General features: G+C 37.8%; 1 protein-coding gene across 3 annotated transcripts in view; it reads left to right on the top strand.

Annotated features, from left to right (window-relative positions):
* The window catches only part of LOC116806194 (transcription factor hamlet), a 36,523-nt gene that overhangs the window by 11,863 nt on the left and 4,638 nt on the right, over positions 1-20,022 (top strand). For 2 of the 3 annotated variants that reach the window (XM_043214584.1, XM_043214585.1), the window contains 5 exons: positions 3,171-3,667; positions 8,022-8,156; positions 8,247-8,529; positions 14,596-14,704; positions 17,023-17,179. In XM_043214584.1, coding sequence (XP_043070519.1) covers positions 3,171-3,667; positions 8,022-8,156; positions 8,247-8,529; positions 14,596-14,704; positions 17,023-17,179 — 1,181 coding nt within the window. Of the gene's footprint in view, positions 1-2,516; positions 2,540-3,170; positions 3,668-8,021; positions 8,157-8,246; positions 8,530-14,595; positions 14,705-17,022; positions 17,180-20,022 lie in introns of those variants that run through there. The other variant, XM_043214586.1, reaches the window with a different exon arrangement.

Raw genomic sequence — 20,022 nt, 5'->3', positions numbered from 1 at the left:
TGCACCAGCTACTAAAAACATTGAGCCATGTGTAAATATATAAACTCTTTATATAGATATATATATATATCACTTGGATAAAAAGACTATATAGAAAACGGATTCAGTTTTCTAGTCATTGTGTATCAGTGCAGACGTGTAAAGCTTTGTGTCAATTATTATTGTCAAAGTGGGCAAAGAAAGTGTGAATAAGCCAAACAAATAAAACTTGATTATCAATAATATAAATTATATTTACTTCCAAACATTATTATTAGTATACTTAATAAGGAGTATCTTCATAATACATTATAAATAGTTTATATAGTTCATGTGAAGAATAACCGCAATGATTTATTCAACCAGTGCTGTTGTTGAACTACTTTGTAATCCATATAATTAATTGTGTGATTTTTGCGATTAATCATCATCATTTATTGGTGTAACAAAGGGTAACTTTTGCATTTAACTATTTTATCAAATGGTATTTGTAATTTGAAAGCTTAATGCCATTGGCCCAGATTAATTAGAAACAACTTTATTAGCTAGTTTCAATATGTTTGGTCTGATTACATTAAAAGTGTGTGAAACCATACGAATAGTGCAAACATTCAAGAATTATGCCACATAATAAAATCTAAGCACATTATTAACAAGCTGTAATTGTGGAAGAGATTAATATATAGAAAAGATAACAATAAATTTGACTGTTTCAACATTTTTTAAAGATAAATCGCTGTTCCAAAAAAATGCCAATCGCAAATTGTAGAAGCAGTTTTCGCTTTAGCTGATTCACAACTGGCATCTTATCAATGCAAATCGGCAGCTTGGAACAATCGGAGCCACTTTTAAAACAAACCTCAAACATAATTAACTAAACTAATTAGAACGACAAAAACCCAAAATAAAAACAACAACAACAACAACAAAAAACATGTGTGGCGCACTAAGTGGATGTGAATAATAAATAGTCATGATAGCTGTGAAGAAACCAATGAAGAGGAAGCTACCCCAAAAATAAAATAAAAAAATAAATAAAAAAGAACCGCATAAAGAAGCATAAAGAACCTACTGATACGGGGTACTCATCGCTCTTATCGCGCCAGAATGTCAATCTATACTATGGAACAGTTATAGCTAGAGGCTAGGGCGATTATAACTGTATAGTTGTATTTAACTGATCGGTGCTGATGGAGATTCGGCGGACTCGATGGACTCGGTGCGGTGGATAGGCGCGAAGACAGGCGGCTCTTGAAGGCACTTCAAAAAAAAGTAAAAAAAAAATAAACCAAAAATAAAACAAAGAAAGATTTGGATGAAGATGTTGCCTGGGTTTGTTTGAGGATTGTGCAGGATATTTGCTGTTGTTGTTGCTGTTGTTGTTGTTGGTTTGCTATGCAAATAGCGTGTGCCAAGCAAGTGCGAAACTTGTCAGCTTGTTGAGGATTGTTGCCGATTGTGGATTGAGTATCGGTTGTTCGGAGCACTTGTGTGCGGCTTATTTATATGGCAGATACTTATCAAGTGAACAACATTCAGACGTATTACTGTTACTACCTATTACGATTGTTGACTGTTCGATATCGTTTCCCCCGTTTTCGAATTTCGTTCTCGTTTTCATTTTGGCCGCTTATCTGTGGCACTTGGGCAGTTGGGACGACAGCGCTTGTCATATTTTGTCTAACAGCTCAAATTACGATTTAGTTTCAAGTGTTTAAATAAGGCGGTGTAGGCACATACAAAACACAACACAACACAACACAACACAACACACAAACTACAAGACCCAGACCAACCAACAACAACAACCAGAACAACAACAGCAACAATAAAACGCCTTAACAACAAATAAATAAATAATCGGTGCGTAATTTGTGCAAGTCTTATTCTTTTTCCTCTTTGGGACAAGTGTTTTTATGTTTATCTCTCTTCGTGTGTGTCTCAGTTGAGATTGCAGTGTTTTAAGGGTTTTCCTAAGGCTCCTTGGCAACAAAGAGGGTGGCAGTGTGGGCTGGTAGAGGCAGTTTGAGTTATTAGCAATGTAATTTTTGCATATTTTTAATCAGATTATGTCTTATGCGCAAATCTTTCATTTTTTTAAATTTATTTATTTTATTATTTTAGAGTTTTATTATTATTATTGTGGGCCTTATGCACTGCGACATAGTTTGATATATGGCTAAGAAGTGAAAAGAATGTATAACAAATTTTGACAAATTCTCGTCTTAAGTAAATGCTTTGAGGAATAGCCTAAAGTTGACGATATCATCTATCGCTGAGTTAAGTGTCAGTCTCAAATGTCTAGTCTGTTTCGAGGAATCGTTGTGTTTTTTTGTCTATTTATTTGATAAGCAACAGCTGAACATGTCACATCTTTCGAAATAAATCGAAAACAAGTGCAGAAATATAAATTCAATATAGCAAAACAAAAGCAAACCGAACAACAAAATATATATAGAAATATTTGGAATAGTTTCTCAAGACATTGTTTGCACAGGCCGCATTCAAAACAAATTTATTAACAACATACAAACAAGCAATCAAGTAATTCGATCTACAGGTGAGCTTTCAAAACGCACTCCACACGGTGGCATAGTGGCAGAGTGCCAGATTGGCAGATTGGCACAGTGGGACGCAAGTGAGAGATAATCGATGATAGGATATGTCAGAATTGAGAGCTCGAGTGACTGATTGGCTGCTTAGACAAGGTGAAGTGCAATCGAAATTGCAAAATCAATGAGCCAAACACCAATTTAAACAGCGATGACATCTCCGATATACTGCGACTGATATTCCTATATGTATATATATATATATATATATAGTGTCACAGATATGATTGTCTTTATCTGTGCCGTGACTTCTATTTGCGGACTGACAGACGCCTGGCAATTGATTCTGATTGGGATTAGAGAACCACTCGAGTTGCAACATAAAAGTTTAGGCTTAATCGTAATTCTTCTTATTGCTAATCTATTTCTTCTCGTGACGTTATTCGTTATTCCGTAATCGATTTCTTCGCATTATGGGTACAAAGTTTAATACGAATCGTTAATCGCTTATCGATCGATCAATTCGATTATTTTGGCTTAGCGATAGAAAGAAAGCTTGTCGAATTCTTTGAAGTTTAACTTTGATCAATTCTTAACACTTATCGTTAATCGATTAATTCTTGACTTTATCGATAACAGGCTCTAACGGCGACGATTACGATCCGAGCGTCGTGCGCCATCATCACCATCATCATCACCACTTGGATCACAGCAGTGGGGCGCCGGCATTTGCACCATTGCCGCCGGCGCATCTAACCTCCGGTCAGACGAGGCCCGAGGAATCGTTTGGTCGCCACCTGCCGCCAACGATATCCCCGCCACCAGCAACGCTCCAGCAGCAGCAGCAGCAGCATCAACAGCAGCAGCAGCAGCAACAGCTGCAACATTCACCGCCCACGCTGCCGCCTGCCTCAGCGTCCGTCTCCAACGGTTCCAGCATGGAGCATCTGTTCAATGACAAGGCGCAGGCGGAACGCTTTCTGCTGGAGATGGCGCGTCTGCGCGAACCCGTCTGTGATCTGGATATACGTGATACTGGCGTCTATGCCAAGACACATCTGCCCCGAGGCACCCGCTACGGACCCTTTCCCATGCGACTCTGCCAGCAGCCCAGCGATCGACACTTGGCCTGGGAGGTGAGTCAAACATTTCGATTCATAAATTATCCCTATATCTATCTATATCTATATCTATATCTATATCTATATCTAGAAGAACATAAGCTTTCATTGAGATTATTTTCTTGAGCATTTACACGAGCCTAATCCAATTTATATCAATTGCAAATATTTATTTACTGATTAAAACAATTAGCAAGCACTTTAAAAACTGCCAATCTAAAAAAAACGAATTTTTCCAAATTAAACAACAAAATTATTAGCAGGAAATACTTTGCTGGCATTATCATAGAAAAGATTAGCAAAATCATTAGCAGGAAATGCTTTTTTAGCATTATCATTAAAAAAAGTTTATAGTTTTTCAACTACAAATTATTTATACAAATTTTTAAGTGTGCTTATTATTTTATCATTTAAATGTAGTATTTTTCTAGATGTGCAGCCATGATAAAAAAATATATTGGTTTGAAAAATCGTTACAATTTTGCCGTAGAAATTGTCGCTTGCTAATTGCGAATCTTTTTTTTTTTTTTATATAGAGACAAATACATTTCTACTGTTACATGGCAGCTATAATCCTTTCGCATATGTGCGAATATTGCCTGCGAGTCGTCTCCAATTACCGTTGGGAAATTTAATCCCATCAAATCTGCGCGCGAAACTTTATTTTAGATGAAAATTGCACAAAAATTGCAAGCATTTTTTTTTGGTTTTCTTTCTTTTTGTGTGGAAAATCAAACGATTGGAAATAGATTTGATTAGCAGGAGCTAGGGTCGGCGGTGGCACGCCTGGGTACACTCACAATTGTCAGTCAAATGTGCTTAATCCTCGGCCAGAGCTAATTTCCTGGTCTCACCAGCAAAAATCCACAAAGTGCACCCTAAATGAGGCTTAAGTTGAGGCCCGCCTGATGATGATTCCAATTAGTTTGGGACGCACCCGACCAAACGAAAAACGAACCCTTCGATCGATTGTCAGTCAGTCAATCCGTCCGTCCGTCTCTTTGTCTGTCGGTCAGCCAACTGACACTTTAGCAGCTACTGCTGCCAGGCAGACAGAAACTGACAAACTGACAGACAATCCAATCAAATTATCGCGCCTAGTCCTGTTGATAATTGTCGTAGGTTTTCGTAGGCTCTACCTACTGTCCTGGAGGGTATCTGTGTCCGTCTGTCTGTCCGTTTGTCATTCAGGTATTGCAACAATATTATTGTTATTGTTATTGTTGTTGTCGTTCTTGCCACTCGAGCCAAAGCGACAACAACTGCAAAAATTGGCAAGCTACACGCAGAGAAAAATGGCAACTAATATTCAAGTGCGATGCAGTTGAAATACTTAAAATAATTCCAGTAAAAAATAGGTATTCTAAAGTTTTTACTAGCTAAAAATCTATCTTGATCAGCTGAAAGTGGAATAATCATTGGAATAATCATTATACTTGAAAATTGGTTAGTTGTATGTTAAGATGATATCAAAACTGCTTTAAGAACCTGTTTAGTAATGAGAACAAGCAAACTTAATTTATTCTGTGACATTCTGATATCTCTAGCGTTGTTAAATATAAATTTTCGCTTTATATTTTTTCTGAGTGTAGACGTTGACAGTTCTGTCGGCTGATCCCTTCCCTTTTTCCTGGATGATCCTCAAATCAAGCGCACTTTTCTCTCGTTCACATTTCCGTTTTGACAGATACATTGGCCGTACCTTTAGCTGTATCTGTATCTGTATTTGTATCTGTATCTGTATCTCTATCTGTAGCTGTAGCTGTAGTTATGTTTCCCGTTCCGCTTTGAAACGTTGGTGTGAACCGAACACTTTTGAGATTATCTCTGGCGCGTAAATATTTTTCTTGCCCATTGACTGTGCCCATGTTTTTGAACGGTTCTTGTGGCCTCTTTTTTAATAAAGTTATGAATAGCAAGGAGTGTGCAACGGTAGCACAAACGGACCTGGACATGTGCCGGCTTGTCCCAAGGATTAGCTCACACTGAACAATACAACAACAACAACAAGAAAAACTTGGCGCTGATCTCAAATAACTGAACAGCCGTCGCAATCTTCATTCGCATGTGTCTTGTGTATATCTATTGGATATATCTTGATGATCTTATCTTTAGTGGCCTGCCTCATATTGCAGTTTCCGTTTCCATGTGTGTGTGTTTTTTTCTCTGTGTAGTTTGAGCTAATGCTAATCTCTGCGCTATTTGTTGCCTGGCATTTTGTCGTTGAGATTAGTTCATGTTTTGTTTGTAGTTGCGGCATCAAATGGAAAACAGCTTCAAACATTTCCTTCAATCACTTTACAAACTTGTGATAAATACTTGTCTGAATTGAATAATGTTGGTATTATTTCGATTTATGTGTAAGCAATGCTATTAAGGAAATCTCATAAGTTAAAGAAATTATTTCCGATTTTTAATAATCATATAAACCTCTACTTTTCAATCTCTTAGAAAATTGAATATATTTAAAACGAAATCTTTAAGATTGTTTACTCATTTTTAAATTCATATCTAACAATTACTCCTTTTTTTGGCACAGAACTTTGATTAAAAGAGAAATTCCTTAAGCGAACCTTTTAAGGTATTTTCCTATAAAGTCTTGCTCAAATTGACTGATAACAAAATAGTTGAAAAACATTTTAGAATAGAAAACAAGATGGAATTTGTGTCAAAAGTAATTCAATTTAACTAAAGTATTCCACAAACAAATTTAGTATTAAAAATTATGTTATTATTTAATATTATATATCATATTTATTATATGTGAAAGCGTCACTTCTAAGCAAAAAGTTGTGGGATATAAAAAAAATATCAATAGAATAGCGAAAACAGCAGAATCGATAAAGCTACATACTTATTTATAATATAATTAAATAATAATTAAAAAGCGATACATTATAGCTGCTTATTTATAATGTAATTAAATAATAATTAAACAAATTTTGCCTATTAAATCTCATTTTTATTAACAATATGCATATTAAAAATACTCTTCATAAGTTGAAGCATCAAAGTCGCTCCATATTTTACACACACACACACACCGCACTTGACCATAAATGCTCGCAAACTAACTCACACACACACACTCGCAAACACACACACACACACGCGCACACAGTCGCTCATGTGTAAACCGCAACTTGAATTTATATTTTATAAAATCTACTTGCATGCACACACACACACACACACACACACAAATAGGCATAAGTTTGTTTGCGTGTGTGTGTGACTTTTTATGTAATTCTTTGCATACGCCACGGCGCGAGCACTTGAAGCGTTTTTAACTTAATTTTTGGAGCGTGCACAAACATATGCTCTCACACACACACACACTCGCCTGCTCTCCTGTGCAGCCCAAAAAAAAGTCTGCAGACTCTCCCACTCAAAAGCACTTAATAAAGAATAAAATGCATAAGGGAAATAGGTAAAAAAAAAAAATAAACGAACTGCTTTTAAGCACCGTTTTTCCATTTGACTTGATAGACAAGAGCATGACGGCGGCGGCTGCGTTAACTGCGACGGCGTAACGGTAAATGCCCAGTCATTCAGTTGTTGTTGTTGTTGCGTCGCTGGCGTCGTTGCGTCTTCGACGTTGCCAAACCGCAGTCAGCGGTTTGTGTAAATTATGCGTATTTAGCAGCTCGTTATTGTTGTTGTTGTTGTGGCTGCTGCTGCTGGCGTCGCTGCTTTTATTTTGCATACAAAAACTGTTGGCGACTCTCTTCTTATTCATGCTGTTGTTGTTTTTATTGCTTTTGCGGCTCTTTTTCTTATTTTGCAATTTGACCTTGACAAAAGCAGACGCTGGCAATCAGTTGGCGGGGGCGCTGACAGAGAGAGAAAGAGAGAGAGAGAGAGGGAGCGAGAGCGAGAGAGCAAATGACGTCTTGCTGAGTCTAAAAGCCATTGAGCTTTGTTTTGACTGAGAATGTTTTTATAATTAGGGTTCAAAATTGAAAGTGCTACTTGAAGCAAGGGCTAAAAATAGTTTTCAGCTGTAGGGAAAATAGCGATGTGAGCTTGATAAATTTATGCATATACAAATAAGTGAAATTAGGTAAAATGTAAGCGTCTCGTTTGTTTTATTTGAAGTTATTATTTTTACTTTTTTTAATTTTGCTGCCTTACCGCATAAAAAATACTACTATTTACACAAATATGCTACCTTTTCACACTGCCATATGGCAGTTGGTGTCGCTGCTGCTGGTTTGCGTCTGTGCTAAGCAGTGCGCTTTATTACACTTAGCACAGTTTCGCCAACAAGCAGACAACAGATGGCGCCAGCAGTCGCAATGAAATGAAAAATCAATTTATAAATTAAAGAAAAAAGAATATTAACTAAGTTTCTTTAACTAATTTTTAGGTGATTGCCGGCCCATTGTTTCACGGTTGGCTGGAACCCTCATCGGATGTGGCCACATGGCTGAAAAAAATACGCGCCGTTCAAAGTGATGAAATCGAAGAGGCTAATTTAAGGAATTTCATCATTGCCGGCTATGTGAGCAAAAAAAATAAATAAAAAAAATACAAAATTAATGATAATTGTTGACAATGTTTTAATGATTTCTTTTTTCTCTCGCTTTTTTAGCTGTGGTACGAGACGAAACGGGATGTAAATGCTGGCGCTGAAATTGTTGTCGATGCCCGTCCGAAAACCCCCTACGATATCAGCGACAGTTTCATGAACGGGGCAGGGGCTGCCGGCGGCGCGGGCAGTGCAACATCGGCGGGGGCCAGCAGCACAGCAGCCGCTGCAGCGGCAGCAGCAGCAGCAGCAGCAACTGCAATGGCAGCGGCAGCAACATCCAGCAACAACAACAACAACAACAATGGTTCGTTGCCAGGCGATGATCGCAGCGATCGTGATAATGGTGAGTGCCCCTAATATATATGATATATAATAAGAATTGAAGACATATAAAAATATTTAGTTATCTCCTTATTTACTGTCAACGAAAGTCAGTCGACATTTGATAAAAAATACAAAGAGTAAAAATAAAATTTAAATTTACAAAAATAAGATATATTTATACGATTTATAAAATGATATGTATATATATGTGCATATTTTATTATATGGAAAATGTTGTCATAAGATATATATATGTTTGATCAGCAACAATAGCCGAGTCTATATGACTAACTTTGTCTATCCATCTATTTACCAGACTATCTGAACTCAGTCAATTTTGAGTTTATTTTGATGACATTTTAAATATATGCGTCTCTTTGACTGCGAAAGTATATATCTTGGAGTTAGTTGGATCGGATCACTATATCATACAGCTGCCTTAGGAATCATCATCAGTCGGAAGATGAGTTGTTGTATGAACAACTCTTTTGTTTTTTTTTTTATTGAAATAGGTAATAAATATGCCTGCAATATTGAGGCAAAAAGTGTCTGTCGGATCGGAGCACTATATCTTAAGATGGGCAATTATTCCACGACAATTCTTAATCTTACAATCACTAAAATATTTTTCAATTCGAAGAGAAATTAGCTAGAAACTTAGACCAAAAGAGAGAAATAGTTTCGAATTTGAAATTACTTTTATATTTATTATATTTATAGAGAAAACACAATTAGGCGCTGCTTGAAAATATAAATTCAAGTTTGCACACAATTTAAACATATTTATCTTGATTACATCAGATACAAAAAAAAAAAAACATTATTTTTAAATGTGTTTTGGTCACGGTGGACTTTTAATGTGTAAAATGCCCATATACGCATTTAAAATGTATGCAGGCTGTGTGAAGCATATTTAATACAGCTGGCAATCAAATTAACGCCCGCCAGGATCTAAGAGAGAGAGAGAGAGAGAGAGAGAGAAACAGTAGCAGTTGAGAAATACGCGTGACAAAGCCGCTGGCACGAGCCAAACACAAAATATGATATCATCAACAGGCCACATCAGCATCAGCATCATCATCAGCATCCGCATCCGCATCAACATCAGCAGGATCAACCACTGAGGACAGCTTATGATGAGGGCTGCTGCTGCAAGCAGGCATTCACTCATTCACACTCCCCTTCCCCTTCCCCTATCCCTATCCATACCCCTCCCTCTGGCCTATCACCCTTTGTTTAGGTCTACCCCTCGGTAAATGGGCAATTTGTGCTCATGGGTTCCGTGGTGCATGCAATCTGCGGCAATATTGTTGGGCAGCGTAGAGAACCGCACATGTTTTCATTTGTTATTAAAATGTTTGATAATTTCATTAGGCAAGTCAGTGAAAATAAAAGCGGGCTGCAAATGATACCGATCCCAACTCTGATCCCGAACCGAACCGATCCGATCCCGAATATTTTGTGTGTGTTTCGGGCACACGCTTAATTTAATCCTAATCCAACACTGTTTGCTGTGTTGCGTCTGTTTGCCAATCCAACCCCGCCAGATCGGAGCGTGTTTGCCTATAAACATGTGGGATTTGTACACGTCTCATTTGCCAATTCCCATCGGTTTCTGTAGATGGCTTTTCAACTTTTTCCGCTTTTATCACGCGTCGAAATCGGTTTTTATGTTTTTCGAAAATTGTTTAAAGCCAGCTTAAAATTTGAATATGTTATGGATATTAGCATATGGTTTTTTTTTGATATTTTTTTGATATGCAAGCCATGATTATCTGACAGCTTCTCACTCCTGCCGCCTCTGTCAACTTTGGCTCGTTGCTTTTCAATTAAAGTTTTCCCATAGAGTCCACCTGTGAATAAAAATGGACTCGTGACTTTTAAGCGTATTTCGGTGCAAGTTTTTCTTCCGTTAACAGTCACGGATTGTTAAGCACACGAACTGCGCTCGGCTTCGGGCGCCTGCTCGGCAAAAAGACAACGCATGTCCTTAATGTCCTTAACTATTTTGAATGCCAGATGGGCGAGCGAGTTGCAAGAATAAGTTGCTGCGATCCTTAATGCAGCTAAACAGGGTTGAAACTGGTTGCCGCCAGTCAAATGCTAAGCATCGTTGAGTTGAAGGTGGAATTGGAGGTGGAGGTGAAGGTGGAGGGTCTAAGATTGACCGTTACATTTGCGAGACATAAGGAATTCATTTGAAATTTGAATAATAAAACGGAAGTTGAAAACGGAAGCAACTTTTATAATGAAACAGTTAACAGTAAAGAAATTAAATTTATTTCAAAAGTGTAGATTTTTAAAGCATCAATCAGCAGTGGAATATTATTATATATATCAAATCAATTTCTTCTTCTTCATTAATGACGAGCAGCTTATAAAAATGTGTAAATAAAATGCGTATTTATTTATACAAAGTGCGCAAAATGCTTGCAAAAAGAAATAAATGTAATAAAAACCCAATTAAAACTTGGCCAACATCAGCTTTGAGCCAAGTGCTCTGCTCGGTTACTCCATTCGCATTGCTTAGCTGTTAATTTTCAGCGAACTTCGCAATGAAATGACAAAAAAAAAGTACACACAACTGTGGCACCTCATCAGGCCTGCAGCAAGTTGGAAAGCAAACAATAATAGGAGTCTAAGGCTAAACCACTTTTGAGATGGCTTTCAGCTTAGCGCACGCGGTGCGACTTCAATCGACCAATCAAAGATTAACAATTGAATTCAGTACTCGTAATACTCGAAGTACGAGTTGATTTCAGGGAGCACACGCCAACAGCAACAGCAACAGCAACACCAACAGCAACAACAACAGCCAACACCAAGACCAAGCCCAAAAATCAAATCTTAACTAACTACCAGTACACACACATATATATATATATATATATACTGTGACATTGTCGCCAACAAAGTTGATAGATGATTAATGAGCTGGCATGTTATGCCGAGTTACCAAGACTATAGACAAAAAAAGGCATGAAGTAAGACATATCTTAATCATGCCGAAGTTGGCATACTCTTGTAGAAGATATAAACCTTGATTGTTCCTATAGCAGCAATATAGAATACAGTAGTCTAATCTTTGTCAAAATATGACTAGTCATAAGGCATTTTGAGATATGTTTGCTAAACTGTAAAGTTCATCAAACACTAAGTCACCATTCCTATGACAGCTTTATGATATAGTGCTTCGATCCAGCTGACTTCAACATATATACCACCCTCAGCTAAGAAAAAGCATATATTTTAAATTTCATCAAGATAACCCCGAAACTGACAGAGTTCACATAGTTGGGGTAAATTGGTGGTTAGACAAACTTGGCTCAATCGACTCAATCTGAAACTAATATACTTCAAGCATCTCAATCAATATGTTACACACCTAACAAAAAATCCAAAAAACTCTTTGCAAGCGTATTTCGAAAAAAGAATTAAATAAAATACAGAAACCCAAAACCAAAAACTAAAAAAATAAAAAAAAAAATTTGGCTTCTTCTTTCTGCTAAATGATCATCGTGTGTCAATTTGGGCATCATTAGGAGTGTTGTTTTTGTATTTTTCATTTTTTACCAAGCCGAACCCTTTTTTTATTTTATTTATTTTTTTTCTTTTTTTCTTTGGCCGGCTGCCAAATCGATTAGCAGGCGGATCTAACTTTGATATTTGCTACAGTAGTTGTAAGGTGTAAATAATTCAATCAATCATTTGTCAACAGTTTTTGGCTTCCGTTTAGGACTGAGCTGAACGTATTCGATTCAGGGTCAGGCACACGATATAGACATAAAACTCCCTCCTCCAACAGTTCCTCCCCCCCCTGCTCTGACCATCTTGCATCCTGATCGCAGTGACTACCATTTTCGAGAGAGAGAAATAAAGAAAAAAATAATAAAATAGAAAACACGCCTCCATTGAAGTGTCAGCCAGTTGAGCGCTGAGGAGTAAATCAATCGACAATCTACCAGGTGGAATGTGGATATTGCTGCGACAGCTGCGACTGGTGAAAGGCGTGAAAGGATTGAGCTGCATATGTGCAGCCAAAGACCAAAGACAAAGGGGAGGTGTGCAGTGGAAGAGGGGCGAGGTGTTATTGCAATTGATAAGAAATTGATGTGAGCTGTTGGAATTTGATAGATTAGTCAAGAATTTTATACACAAGTGGGGAGATTTTCAGCCTTAATTGCATGCTTACAAACGTAATCAGAAGTAATCAGTGTGCGGCACAAACAGCTGAGCTTTGTGTGTGTGTTTCTTTTATAGATGGAAAGTTGCCTGATATTTGATTGGTTGATGTCGATTCTAGTCACATTCATCAGCAATTGAAAATGTATCCATACAATTGGAAAGAAATTAAATCTAATATATTATAAATTATAAGTAACTTTATATGCCAATAATCTTGATACAGTTTTCGAGTAGTTTTATATTTAAATAAATATATTTAAATTTTTCTCAACATTTCTTCATTTCTTTAGACCAATTAGATTAGAAATATAACCTAAATTTTATACCACTAGAAAAGGATATCTTCCAGTCTTTAACTAGAGTAAAGTACTCTTGTTTGGTTACCAATTTTCTCAGGCTGCTTATCTGTGGGCCAGCTGACGTTGTGCCTGCCTCGAAGAGTAGTTGGGCTTGGGAGAACCTTTGCTCTTACCAAATCCCACGCTTCCTCCCAGACTTGACCATAAGGCACAAGTTGACTTGACGTGGGAATCTTTAGCTGGGAGACGAAGTTGGGTGAATTTTAAGTTGCTGCCCTCCTCCTCCTCCTCATGCTGAGCATAATGCACACTCGCTGAATGGAAATTAACTTTTGACCCGAAACATACAATATAGACGCGACCTGCAATTATTGAGTCGCACACAGGAGCACATGCATCAAGTCACCCCTGTAAGAGTGGGGTGGGGGGGTGTTACTGCCTTGAGAGGCAACACCTGTGTGTTCTGTGTGTGCCTCACTGCTGTCGCTGTGCCACTCAGTTGCTCAGGTGCTATATGACTTTTGTAACAGAAATCAGTCCAACGGAACCGAAGCAAACCGCTAAAAACCGAGCGACCCCTTGCTGGATGTGTGTTGCATGTATTGTTGCTGCTGTTGTTGGTGTTGTTGTTATTGTTGCATGCATAATCTTTACTGGTCACTGTCATCCCCTAGGCTGCATTCTTTGCTGCTGCACTTGGCTCACCTGGTGGTTGACCAAGTTCACGACGCACACAGCTCGTCCAAAGTCGTCCGTCATTTCCCCTCGGAATTGTCATTGGGCTTTGTGTGCTTGCCACCAGGACCTCTCAGCCAGGACCTTTGCTCTATATACACGTATGTGTGTGTGTGTTAAGGGGGTGCTTTACTTTCATTTCGGCAACAATTATCTATTCAACGTCAACGGCAACAGCAATACCCTATATGAGACAGATATGTATATGAGTGCACACGATTCTTTGGTCGCTTGCTACCAATTTTGTGTTAAGTGTTTGCGTGTTTACTTCTGTGTGTGTGTGTGTGTGTTGGTCATAAGCCAGTGCGTTCGTCCGTCTGTGCCGGGCTAGTCCTTCCGCAGATTGTTAGCGGGCAAATAAAATATTAGCTTCGACGGCATTATGCGGCACAGTGCGACACACTTGTTCCTCAAACGCGAAACCGAACGGTTGTGTCAAGTGCTACCTAAAACTTATACAATATATAATATCATCTCGACTTGTCTGACTTAACTTAGCACTTAGCTGAAGAGCTTACATCGCGCAGTAGACTCAACTAAAGTGTGAGTGTTGAATTTGCTTGAAAGAGTTCTAAGAACTCGAAACCAAAGTTAAATTAAATAAATAGGAAACAATCTATTGAATATTATTTCTTGGTGCACGTTTAAGAAATAAAAATTTATATTTTTTTATGAATATAATTATTAAGATGTATATAAAATATCTTCAAGGCAGTTAAAGTCTAAATATAAATTATGAATGGCATCATTTATAAATGATTATTAAGAACAATCTATATACAAATAAAAAATATACTTATTTCTCAACTGATCTTCAAATTTGTTACAAATATAATATATATATATATATTGATCTATGTTTGCAGGCTTTTATAGCGGAGACGAGAAGAAAGGCGACAACGATTTCACGGACGACGAGAACGGTTTCGATATACGCTGTGAGGTGTGTGATAATGTCTATACGGATTTAGAACGGTAAGCGAGGCCAATTGGCAATTATTATTACTAATAATATTATATAACTATCTCGTAACGCACAACAACTTGGTTATAGTTTTGGTTTTGGTTTTGTTTTTTGGGGCTCGTCGGAGAATGTCCACAAAATTGCTTTGGCATTTAAAAGCGCCGCCAAGAGCGACAATAATCTAAATCAAATTTGATTTCACAAAAACAAAAACAACCTATAAATGTTAAAACAGAAAACAAGCTGCCAATTAGCTTCCAACTTACCCATAGAATTATGGGTAAGGCGCATTGCCAAACTATTGACTCGAGGCAAAATAAAAAATAAACCCAAACAGCAGCAGCAGCAGCAGCTGAGAAAAAACTATTCCCAATTGTTGCTAAACGTTTGAGCCGCATGTCGGCGATCTTAATTAAAAGTTGATAGCGATAATACCTATTTAGTGTGGCCAATAAAATCGCCATTAAACAACAACAACAACAACAACAACAGAAATACTTCAGCCAGTTTGAAAGTGAGAGTTGCCAACGCAACTGAGTAGCAAATGAAATGTTTACAAAATTCATTTATTTATTTATTTATTTATTTGTTGTTTTTAAATCAAACGATTAAAATAACGTATATTCTGACTGGTTTCAATTGATGTGCAATACATTTAATTCGCATAGAAAACAATTACAACAATCTCTTTTTTCTGTGGAACATTATAACTTAATCAAAATATATTGTAAAAGGCAATTTAATGTTCAATTAAATGTTTCACAAGTTGTACAGATGAAGATAGTTAAAGATAGTAAGCATTAAATTGTTTGAAATCATTTTCAAAGTGTGATAACATTTAAGATACTCACTAATTATTGTAGTATTGTATTGTAGTATTGACTACCAACTACCAACCAATTACAACATTTAATGCAAAACTTTTGTCTAATATTTACAAATGTTTTGCATTGTAAATAACTCGAATAATGATTGCAGTAAGAGCAACATGAAAATGACATTTCTCGCTCCTCAAATTTTTTAGCTTTTTTCTTTTTTTTTTTTGGCCTTTTATGTTTGTTTGCTGTTCAAGTGCTAAAGTGCGCTTTGATTTCATTCACCGAAGGTTGGGGGAAATTGTTATGGAGCCCAGCCAGCCAGCAAGTGGGTGGCCAGCAACACTTATCAGTGTGTATGTCAGTGTGTGTGTGTGTGTGTGATTTATTGAATTTTAGATGAGAGAAAAAAAGGTACTGAAAGGAGAAGCTATGCGAGCAACCTTTCCCCCGTTTCTCTGTCTGATGTCTGCGTGTCGCTGAAGTCCGTCAGGCTTTGCAATTTATCTGATGTTGAACATGCATAGTTTGCTGCTATTGTTATTGTTATTGTTGTAGTTGTTGCTGTTGTTGTTGTTAATGTTGTTGTAAGCAAACAAACGCCCACACTTCAAACGCACAAGAGGCAACTGGCCCAGTCAACTCTTCCATGTCGATGACAAAAATCACAACTACAAATGCGAACAAGAGCGCTCACACTGGGAGTTACCCTGTAAATTTAACTAACATATACTTGCAGTATTTTATTAAATTTTTGTATTTATTGTTTATCAAATTTGTGCTAATTTCTATGCCAAAATTCAAAAAATATAAATATGATAAACTAAATCAGAAATATGCGGATTAAATACAGATATGCAGATATTTTCAAGTGGCTACAGGGTATATACTAAAATCAAAAAATAAAAATAAATTCAAATGAAACGAAAAATATATATATATATATATATGCTAAAAATGTGTCCGCCTTTTGTCGACGGTTGCTCCTCCCACGCGTGCGCTGCTCGCTGATAATCATCGCACTCAATATGTCTGTTTGTGTGTGTGTGTGTGTGTGCTCCACAATCAAGGACAACAGCACGACAGACAGACATGTCACTGGAGGACACTCATTGGCCGCAGCTGTTGCAGGACGCGATCGCTTATCAGCAGCTGGCATATTAAATATTGAACATCATTTGACTAATTGACGCCAGGGAGAGCTCACCAGGCTAGTGGATAGTGGGTAGTTGGGGCTGGGGGTGGGGGAGGAAGAGGAGGAGGTGTGTGGGCGTTGTCCATAGTTGAACAACAAACAAAAGGAGCAGCGCTGTTGGGGGCGTGTGAACTGTCGCACATGACGCTGATTCGAGGCGGGCGATTGTTGCCACAAAATGCTAATTTCATTCGCTGATGACAGCGACATCGATAAGAATATGCCTATATTCCACAAAACAACAAAAACAAAAATAAAAGGAATATCCTTAATAATAACATTACTAATATGCCTCGAACTATTCTTGAACTGCTTCCAGATTGGACGATCATTTAGTGGGCGCACATCATTTCAAGCGCGGAGAATTCCCCTGCGAGCTTTGTGCCCAGCGTTTCAGCCATCGTCCTTTGCTAATCAAGCACGGAGCCATCGCCCATAATAATATACGCAAATATTCCTGCGAGAACTGTTCCAAGGTAAGTCAAGACAAACATCAAATACAAATCGAAAAGATTAGCTAGATTCTGAAAGAGAAAAATGCTGAGAAATATAAGAAAATAAGAATGTTTTTGTTATTAAACATGAAATTAAACAGATTAAAATAGTGTGGATTAATAAGGTTAATCCTATTGCTAATGGGTGAATTATATTAATAAAAACAATTCTATTGTTTGTAGTTTTGAATTGAGTTTTGTGATTAGAAATAAAATAAATGCGAGAAGAATTCAGCTTAATTTTAAAGAGCTTTGGCAAACTGCTCTGATGTAGATGAGATATAATTTATAATCTAGCTATGGATAATAACAGGGAAGCTGCTTAGACTCTTTTAGTATATATTAAATAATTGTAATTCCTTTTCAATTGCCTTACCTATGAATGAGAGACTGACTAATGACAATAAAAATATAGATTTAAAATTGCTTCAAGATTGAAATGTAATCAATTCTGCAGCTATTTTTTTATTACAGAAACATAACTCTGCATTAATCTCAAGTGACAAACTAAGGCAGCTTTTGTGGTCTGTGTAAAGAATGTAAGGGATTTAGATTGCTGCCAAGGTGTGAGGCCAAAATGGGAGTTATGGCCAACTATCAGGTCATTAATTATTGTATCAGCTCTTGTGGTATGTGGTACACAACTAAAGACTTTTGATTTCAAGCAGATCAATAGCCGCGGGCCGTTCAGTTGTTAACTTGGCCTGAAAAAACCTCTTTCGGTTGCTTGTCTTTTTTGCTGCTTCCACTTTACTTCCCCCCTCCCCTCCCTCCAATTACTCCCCTCCACCCACAGTCTGTGCTGCTGTCGCACGCGCTGGGGTTAATACGAAATCAGGGCGTGTACTCATCCAAAACACTTAAGCGACCATTTGAACCGCTCTTGAGTAATGAACAAACTTTGTTGCTGTTGTTGTTGTTGTTGTTGCTGTTGTTGTTGTTGACTTTTTGTTGTACATCTTCGCGCTGCATTTGAATGCCAATGTAAATTGAAAGGGCGAGGAGGAGTAGTATGAGGAGTATGGGGAATTGTTGTAGGAGAGCTTTTTCAAGTCAATCCATCGCATTCGATTCCATTCGATTCGATTCGATTCGATTGCGAGCGATTCGTTTCATGCCTAGCACTTCGTCATTGTCATCGACATCTCGACTCCGACATCGACATCTCTTGCAAAGATGTTTTAATGGCATGTTGATTACAATCTTGTGGTCGTCAGCTACCAATCCAGTGAGCCAGCTCCAAGATTTTCTTTTGGATTTTCCCTTTTTTTCTCTCTCCATATACCGCGCACCCAAAGGGTCACATCAAATTGGGAGTATCTACGACACACAAGTTGAAGAAGATATCTTTGACTTTATGCAGCTAAAAATCAAGTGCAAGATTAGCTTACGCAGTAGCTAAATAATATAGCGATGACTGTTCCAGATCAGAAATAATTATTGATAATTATAGATTTTCTTCTGCTTAGAATTATGTATATTTATTCGTAGTGTTTGCAGGGTATCTGGCCGTGTTGCACACTTGACTCGATCAGTGCTCCTAACATGCTTTTTCATTTCCAACGGTATTTCAATCGGCCTGCCCCGCGATGCATTACAGTTAGTTTACTTAGCGCTCTGTAATTGTTTCGGTGGCATGTAAGTAGCACGCATTGTGGTAGAGCCGAGGGACGCCAGCCCTACACCCTACCCACTGCCCCCCTGCCCCGTGCACCGAGAGCGACATAAACGGGAGCCACACTGAGGCTAAACAAATGATGATCGATCTTGTGGGGCACTCGGTAACGGGCAGTGCTACATAAAAGGCCAATACTTTCGCTGGGCCTTCGGGTCCAGCATTGACAGGCCCCAAACGATGGAAAAAAGCAACAACAACAACAACAACACACATATATATATATATATATAGTAAGTAAGACTGGGGGTATCTGCAGCTGTCAGCTTTGTTTGTTTTAAGCAGGCGGCTTAAAGCGTTACAAAAGGGATTTGCCACGGATCTAACATGTTTTCCATTTGCGCTTAGCTGCACTTCACATTTGAAGGCAACACTGAGTCACAATTGAACAGCCACGAAATGGGCATCGCAACTACTGAATTGGAAAATACTTATCTGCCCGACTTCCTGGACTTTAACGAATTCAGTGCGCTATATATGTGTGCAACAGTAAGTGGCAGCTATAGACTAACGATCCGAACTGAATCGACACCAAATTAATCTAGTCAAGGGTATACATCTCCCATCAACTTTTTAGCTGAACTGAATTGAATTAACTTCATTAGATCTAAACTTATTTCGAGCTTTTGGCAAATGCTTCCTTCTAAGTCTAAAGCTGAATTGAACCAACTTCAGTTGCTCTTTACTTTCTTGTAAGTCTAAGTCTTCTATCTAAGTCTAAGTCTTCTATCTAAGTCTAAAGCTGAATTGATTTTGGGAAACATTTCTTTCTAGACCCTCGACCAGCTTAAAGCCCCAAAACTGTTGGTGACATTTGAACTAGCTCGATTTACATTTGAGCTTTAGCTGACATTAACTGCCAGCAGCAGATATTCATAGTTCACTATATAACTACTACCAATACCATTAAGTTTGATGTTGGCCAGTTTACTTTTGCAACAGCTAGTAAAAGTCAGTAGCCACAGGAACTGCCTGAAGATATGGCAGTCGTAATTCCAACGTAATTAGTATTTTGCTGTTTGTGAAATGAATTTCTTGTTGGGTTTAGCAGCTGGAACTTGTGCTGCTTTTAACCAGTTTACAGAGCACACAGCACACAACACGGCTGCATTGGAGATCATCTACCCAGCAATCTTCTTTCATTGCCCTA

This window comes from Drosophila grimshawi, unplaced genomic scaffold (assembly GCF_018153295.1).
Source record: "Drosophila grimshawi isolate 15287-2541.00 unplaced genomic scaffold, ASM1815329v1 contig_1377, whole genome shotgun sequence".
NCBI classification, from domain to species: domain Eukaryota; kingdom Metazoa; phylum Arthropoda; class Insecta; order Diptera; family Drosophilidae; genus Drosophila; species Drosophila grimshawi.
Note: the sequence above shows the minus strand (reverse complement) of the source record. Positions and strands in the feature narration are given on the sequence as shown.